General features: G+C 37.2%; 1 protein-coding gene across 1 annotated transcript; it reads left to right on the forward strand.

The window, feature by feature from the left end:
* Nucleotides 1-4,355: 4,355 nt before the first annotated feature.
* Nucleotides 4,356-5,276, forward strand: LOC149026332 (uncharacterized). Its single transcript, XM_089143294.1, has one exon. It carries the CDS (start codon nucleotides 4,421-4,423, stop codon nucleotides 5,024-5,026), a length of 606 nt encoding a protein of 201 aa, XP_088999420.1. The 5' UTR covers nucleotides 4,356-4,420; the 3' UTR covers nucleotides 5,027-5,276.
* The last annotated feature ends 3,068 nt before the right edge of the window (nucleotides 5,277-8,344 follow it).

Raw genomic sequence — 8,344 nt, forward strand, 5'->3', positions numbered from 1 at the left:
ATCCTTCCTCATAGTCCTAAAGTATCCTCTGCAACCTCATTGCGTTTATAAAAACCCATCTTAATTTATTCTCATCAAACATTTCCTTTCGAACTCAATCTCTCCACTTACTTCATAATCGATGTTTGCTATTTAGAAGAGATTCCTCCTATCAAATTAAAAGGAAACAATTTCTAGCTGCAATATCAGAGAAGAGAGATGACAAACGACAGAGACTGAAAATATAACATATGGGTCATCTTAGTGAGGCGTAAACTCTTGAAATATTTAATGAAATAGAAAAATGTAAGCACACCACGAATAAGGTATCGATATTCTTACTTTTTTTTTTTTAACTGGCTTTTAGTGTTGGATAGTGCCTATGCTTACGAGACATATGAAATTTCTTGAAAGGGCCAATTTGCAGATCAGGTGGAATGATGGAACTAAGGGTGGTCCATTTTATTAGATACTGATAAAATTCAAATGATAAAGAAAAGAAAGATTCATCTGGGAAATTCTGGTGGGGGATGACGATCGATGAAGATGAGATCCAGGTATCTTTGTTGGTTGGTTGGTTGGTTTTGTTATTAACGGAGATCTCTAGCACAGTGTGTGGCCATGGTGCAAGCTCTTCTGTAATTAAACATGTTTCCTCCAAGCTTTCTTGCAAGAATAGTAAGATAACAGAAACCCAGATTGAATCAGCACCGTCAAAGAGTGAAGACGATTCGGCCATCAGTGCCACCATATTTAAGAGCCAAGGTGGAGAAGAGAAGGATCAAAACCGAAATGCCACCACCATGCACGTTTGATTCTAATAGAGGCTTTGCATTGTTTTTCTTCCTCTTACATCGATTTTGTCTCTCAAAGTCTCTCCCAGCAAAACACGGCCAGGGAAGAGATAGAGGAGAGAGATCAGTTGTGGCGGAAAAAAACCACCTCAAGAGAAGAAAAAGAAAAAAGGACCAGTGGACGTCGACATTGCTGCATGGAATGAGAGAGACAGTAGAGACTAGTGGTGGTGGTGGACCGTGGATGGCGTTGAACTGAAGTTTTTAGTGAAAAGATGGCCACTCGTTAATTAGAACCAGAAATGCTAGCTTAAACCAGGACATTTTCTGTTTTAATTTGGTTTTTCTCTTATGTGTGAAGTTTTTAAACCTGGTAGTTCGTTGGGCACTTCTGGGCAAAGGTACTTAAGGAAGAAAACCTATACAAGGAGAAATTTTTAAATCCACAGTACGAGACAAAGATTTCAATCAATAATATAATCAAATGCAATATATACCAATTAACGTTGCAATATCCAACAACTAATATGTTGCTATCAAATGGAAATCAACGATAAAAATAAAAGGGAATAATTTATTAAATCCATTTCTCGTTGCTAAAGAAACCAACAATTATACTTGGGAAATTCTGCTTCCAATCTCATTCATTCTTTATTTGAGAAACCTTGCACAACGTGTGGCCCTGGTGCACTTTCTCTTGTAAGGATTAGCTCGTCCACTCTTCCTGCAATTATAGTAAGATTTACCTTTATTCTTGCAAGGAACCCTATTTTTTAACAATGCAGCATAGCTAATGTAATTTCCTTTAGCCACCATTAAGGCTCTTCGTGTACTCGAGTCTGACTCTGCCATCATTTCATCTACATTGACACTGCATTCTTCAACTAGGCTATTACATTCTTTCGGAGCATTAACCATGCCAACCCAGTAGGCATCACCACGCGATAAGGATGATGATTCAGCCAACAATGCTACTAATACCAATAAAATGAATACCAGAGAGAAGCGAATTGAAGTCATTCTGAATATAGCAACGCGATATGGATTTATTTCTGTAAGTGCAACCTTAATTATTTAAGGAAAAGAAGCAGGGAAGAGGTGAAGCTTTCTATAGGTGTAGGATTTTCTTCTATATATATTTTTTTAGGTGGTTTACGTTCGGTTTTAGATGCGACCGCTTCTTTCTCCTATTTTGTCTCTTCTTGGTTTGTCTGTTTCTTTATTGTTGTTTGTTTTTCTTGCTTTGTATGGACACATCCGTTTCTTTAACTCTTTCAGACATTTTATAATTGATATAATTTAAATAAATAAATAAAAAAAAAAAAAAAAAAAAAAAAAAAAAAAACTGTGATAGCTCAAAGGTGAAAACATTATACAAATTGATGAGAAGTGAGAACCATAAAATCTCAAAGAACAGGTGGAGCATGACCCACCATCATAGAATATCATGATGAAATTGGAATTTGGAAGTTATTTGAATTCGAGCAGTCAAAGTCAATGCATGCATTCCGCAAATTAAGCAAGCTCTTGGCTGCCCGTATGATTCGGTCAAAGAAATCTGGTGGTCCGTGGTCGTATCTTTGAAAGTTTGAATGGGTACGTAATTCTATTTTAACACTGGAAATAATTGAAATGTTTAAAAGTTCAAAAAAAATCGATAAATATTGTCAATGCATGGGTAACTTGAATTGACTTTTTAATCTTAAAATGTGATTCCTAACTAATCTAGTAATTTTTCTTAGGTGGGATGATAGAGAATTCTATACAAATTGAAAAAACGTGTATGACTAAAGAAAACTCTTGGTAAATATTTGTGCAATTTATTACTATATGGTTAAGATTGAGTAGTGTTCCTTTAGAATCTATTTGTGTAAAAGTCTTTGGTATTGGATTCGCCCTTTAAGCGATGCGTTTCAATAACTGGGTAGCATTCGATGCATCATACAGTACTCCAGGTGCTGCCATCCGTGATCAGAAGCAAACAAGATTTATTTCAATAATGAACGTTCCAATAGAAATTAAGACGTATGGAATCAAGAATTCTTCTTTTTTTAGTATTTGAAGACAGCACGTATTGTCTTCCATTATATGGTACTTTAGAAAATATTATCAGATCGATATGCAATAATAATAGTAGGGAACAATATAGTAATCCAAGTATAAATATATGCTTCTATATTGGCCTACACCAAAATATTCGCCCTAATCTAGTACACGTAGGCAAATTAGGGCGATCATATTCACGTGCTTTAAGTATCAGACTTTCCAACACCAAAAGTAATTAAAATGGGCTGGCGATGGAGTTAATTAGTACCTGATGGAATTGCAATCCCTAATTAAAAAGTTGTTGATGGAAAGACACGTGGCAAATTGGCTTGTCTCGTACAGGGAGATTTTATATATGAAAGATAGAATATTATACGTATTATTAGCAAAGAGGTCATGAAGTCACCGCATATATAACATTTTTACCCCGGATATATATAAAATCGTTTGTTACTGTTGCACGTCTAGACCTTCTTCACGTCAGCCGGATAGTTGGACGACCTCTTGAAGGCTTCTCTAACTGAATATGAGTAGGTAGGATGCTTGCACTCACAAAGGAAATTAGAGCGGCCCGACCTTGTGTTGGTCGAGGGACCGCCTTTGACGCCCAAGTTAGTCTAGGCAACAATAGAAGGCCTTAAGAGGAACTTCAAAGTGTAGAGACTAATAGTAAGTTGAATTTCATACATTTCTCATCTTAGGATAGATGTTATAGAGGCGGCGTCTCCATTAATTTCACCCATTTAGTTGAAGAGTGGGCGAGTTGTCTTAGGAAGCACGTTCACTTCTTTAGTGGGTTTAATAGGCCATTATTCCATTATCCACCTCCCCACGTTTCGGAATGGTTCAACTCCTCCCGAGGGGCTCTTCGAGTCTTCCCGAGACGCTTTATATATACGAAGAATAGGGATGTGGATATTATATATGTATGATTGAACCCACAATCTTTCCACAGAAACATGTGGTTCTCAACAACTCCGCTAGCCAATTTTTTGGCTCATTCCCCACGCCCTTTACACATGAGGCGGATTAAAGATTGACCTATGTCCACTTGCTCGTTAAAGGAGTCTGTTCCTTATCCAGTCCATGTGCCTCTTTCTTCATAGTAAATCGTTCTACCAAAAAAAAACAACTACGCTAGCCCTCCATTGGAATAATAATAATAATCATAATCATTTATGAAAAGAAAAAATTTGAATCCAATTGTGGAAACTTCATGAGTTACTCTCCTTGCGATATGACCAAAGACCAGTCGGCGGCTGACGTCACGTAGTGCGATACGATAAAGACTAGTGTAGTCAGCTGGCGTTGTTTCCAGGAAAAAGCGAAAGAGCCTTCGAGCCTTCGAGCCCTCTTCCCTTCTTCCAGAAGAACGAGAACCACACAGAAGTCAAAGATTCCCATTTGTCCACGTGCGTCTTACTCACCATCTCAAGATCGACGGCTCAGATTTAATGTCAGTCAACTTTTGACCATAGAGTCGTACTAAACTTTGCCCTTATATATACGTCTCTCTGGTGAGAAGCTGCTTCCCCTCTTCAAATTTTCTCACCAGAAAAATCGTCACAGAATACAGATGAGTGTGCTCAGTTTACTCATCAATGGCCGTATGTGACCAAATCATAATGGCTGGCCCTAGTGATTGGTTACAGTTCTACCGGCAAAACCTCACCGGAGAAGAACAATCGCCCTCTCCGCCGTCATCATCATCATCACCAATGTTTAGTGGAGTCTCTGATCCTCTTCTTGTCACTCCAGTTACCACTCCAGGGACTGGGAACTCTACTGGTAGTACCAGCAGCCTTCAATTGAACCCAGAAAGCCGGCGAGTGGCGAGACCAAATCGGAGACGATCTCGGGCTTCTCGTAGAGCTCCTACTACTCTTCTCAACACGGACACCACCAATTTTAGAGCCATGGTTCAGCAATTTACTGGAGTTCCTAGTGCACCCTTCACAACTGGACCTCAACCTGGTGCAACCAACTTCAATTTTGCAGCACCAGCTCCGGTAACAGCACCTGGGTACCATCTTCAACAACAGCAGCAACATCCCCAACAGCAATTCCAACAACAGCAGCAGCAGCAGCAGCAGCAGCAACAGCAACGTCAACAGCAATTCCAACAGCAACAGCTACAGTATATGCTCTCCATGAACAAAAGTGCAAGTGATGTCTTTCGTCCTAGGTTCGGCGATGGCAACCAATGATGATCAACCATGGTGCTTTCTGGGCTATTTCTTTACAGACCCAAAAGGAGAGCAAATTGTTACATACGGTGAAAGAGACTACTGAAGGACGAAGGAAAGAGGAAAGATAGGAATCGACAACAAGAGGCCTGGTTTTCTTGGCTTTGACTCATGTAAATATTATCTCCTCTCCCTTGGAAACTTCTTCTCTACAACGGCAATAGTTGATATGGTATCGTGCCCAGTAGTAATATATACATATGTTCTAATTTTTCTTCTTTTAGTAGGGTTATTTCTTTTTATTTGGGTATTTCAATGTTATCAAGATTGAGTTTACAGATCTCTTTGCATTTGAGTGTGTTTATTTCTTTTTAAGGAAAACCTGGTCTAACTTTTTTTCAGATCATTTTTTTCCGGTTTGATTAAACCAAGTATTGTTTACTGTTTACACAAATCCGTGGTCAACAAGTAAGTATGACTTTTTCCCCTTAAAGCTTCATATATACCTCAATTTTACCATTTTTCATTAGAATTTCATGAAGGTCAGTATATTTTTTGACCAATGACCACCATTGCATTTGGTTATATTCTAGAATCATGAATCCATTCATGGGAAGTGGGAACAGAACTCAGCTAGCTTGGGTAACAAGAGAAAGAAAGAAAGAAAAAAAGAGAGAATCTCTTTCTACATTTTTTTTTCTTCTTTCTGGTAATGATTCGATCAGGGCAACACTTCTAGATGAAGTTTTGGATCGGAAAGAGGGGATGAATGCTGAATATGAAGTGATGGAGGGACCCTGGGTAACATCAATAGATAGAATACTGACTTTTTGTCATCTTCTTTACCAATAAGTCATGGGGGTTGGCACACATATTGGCTTTAGTTGAAAATTGACAGATTTAGATCTGGTGCCATTACTAGGGATATGATGAGGTCAACTTTTAGTGTTTACATTTAGATTAGTTTCGTTTTAAGTTTGGTAAGGTCTGTTAATTTGTGTGTGGAGACGAGAATCTTTGATAGTTCTTCCTCTCACAAACCAACAAGTTTAAAAGGATGTGATAGCATAGCATCTGTTGGCCAAGGAATCTGCTGAGCTGCATTAAGGGGCGGCAGCAGCCAGACATTTATTGCTGCTAATTGCTGTTGGGGGCATTTTGAGTCCAGATCAGCGACCCAGTTGTGCTCCCCGACGGCTTACCACCAAAAAAATATAGGGGGGCCAGGGATGGTGATGGGAGTGTTTTTTTTTTTTTTTTTTTTTTTTAATATTTTTTAGATGTAGGGCCCACCATTTTTGTGGTGGAAAAACCATTGGAAAGCACAGAGATGATCTGGATTCGGGCATTTTTATGTCACCCGCCAACCTCCCCCTAGCCAAAAAAAAAAAAAAAAAAAAAAAAAAACCAAAAGAGGCCAAATAAAAGGACATCACTTTTTATCTGAGATTTACCCTGGTCAGTTTGTGTAACCCTGATTTTTTTTTATGGATATCATAAAGGCTTCTCCCAGAAGATCTCACACTATGAACTCTGAAGTATTGATTTTTTCCCCCCAAATCAATCCCTTAAGGTTAAAAGCATAAAATATCTATTAGGCCTTCTAAGTATGAATCAACTGACTGATCTTAATTCTATTAAAAAAAATTTTAAATTTTTTTTTTTCTTCAATCTTCTATTTTACAAAAAAAAGGTTTACTTAGATAAGATTATTTAAAAAAAATTTTCATTTAATGGGTTTTAATTTTAAAAATATTTGGGTTTTTTTTTCCTCCTTTGCTAAGAAGCATTTCATTAAAAACAAGCTAAAACTTGTGTGTAGGCAACATGAGGTCTTGCAATCATAGAATGGAGATAGGCAAAAAAGTTGGACACGCAACCAACAACCCTTCCTACAAGGAATGCACAACAAAATTGGTTTTCCTTGGAACAAAAGTAAATGAACAAGTTACGAATTGATTTTGAATAAATAGAATGTCGTTCAAAATGTTGAGTAGATGGGAAGGTACACGCTCTCGCTCCTCAATGAACGTTGCCTACTATTTATTCTACTACTGCTTGTCCCGCCCTAATGATAAATTTTTTGACTATAATAATCCAAACTAGCCATTTAAAATTTGTTCAAAACTCATGAAGATAAAACAATTTATCAAATAATTTTTTTAAAAATACAATAGATGAAAAAAAAATCCCCAAAAAAGGAAAAGAAAAAAGAAAACGAAAGACGGTAATAGATTTCTTTTGGAATAATTACGGATTATGCTTAGTAGCAATGCTGGTCCTAGCAGCTAGTCACCCAAATGAACTTTTGTGTTTAGATCAAATCTGAATGTTAAGGGAATACTTAAATTAAAGTGGTTCAGATTTGATCTTGACCCAAAAATTCATCTGGGTGGTCAGCTGCTGGGAGTAGCATTGCTCCTTAGCAATTTTCAAAAATTAAATGATTAATCACTTTCGTCTTATACTTTACAAAGTTAGTCGCTCAATGTTTCAATTAATAAAATTACTAAAGTCAACTTTGAATTTTCAAAAATAACCAAAAACACTGATTCTAGACATTTTTATATTTTCTTCTTCTTCGTGTTTGGTTCTTCCCTAAGTGCGGTTGGAAATCAAACTCCATCTAGTTTACCTTTTGGCTTTAGCATTCTTATGTAAGTTACTTATTATCTGTTTTCTTAAGTCTTCATTTCTTTCAGCTCAGCCTTGCATTTAAAATTCTCTTATTCTCTTCCACGAATCTTTATTGGTCAAGTTGTCTCTTCATGTCTTGTTTGTTTGATCTTAACTTTTACATATTATATATAATAAACAGATAAAAACAGAAGATAGAAGAACCTGTTTAATTGAGACATGAATGTTATTTACTGATTTTTCTTCCCTCGAGCTTCGTGTGTGAGTGAGTCTTTGTCAAGGACATAGTTAAAAACGTGATTCACAACCCTACAGGTGGTTCACCTATTTTGAACAATGCGTCAAAAGCTCTAAAGCTGATGGAACATGTAAAATCAAACCTTTCAACTTATTTTATAATAGACAAATTTAATTTTGTATTTGTACATCAAATTAAGCCCCATTAGACACATAGTAGTTGAAAACCATCATAAGTGGACAAACTGCCCAGATCCAAAAGCAAACCCTAAGTATGTTCAACAGCTGCTCACTTTGGCCTCTTGGAAGCTTTCAGTGATTGCCACAAGTATGTGGAGACCGATTGTAAGCACCTTGTGCAAATGTTAACTGATGAGGCCCCACCCCTTTATCTAGTACGCCCATTGTGCAAGATATTCAAATATGGCATCAAGGTTCTTGGGCTTTTCAGACCATCTATGTTTC

The sequence above is a fragment of the Hakea prostrata genome, chromosome 2 (assembly GCF_041222555.1).
Source record: "Hakea prostrata isolate BN-2017 chromosome 2, UWA_Hpros_2, whole genome shotgun sequence".
NCBI lineage: Eukaryota > Viridiplantae > Streptophyta > Magnoliopsida > Proteales > Proteaceae > Hakea > Hakea prostrata.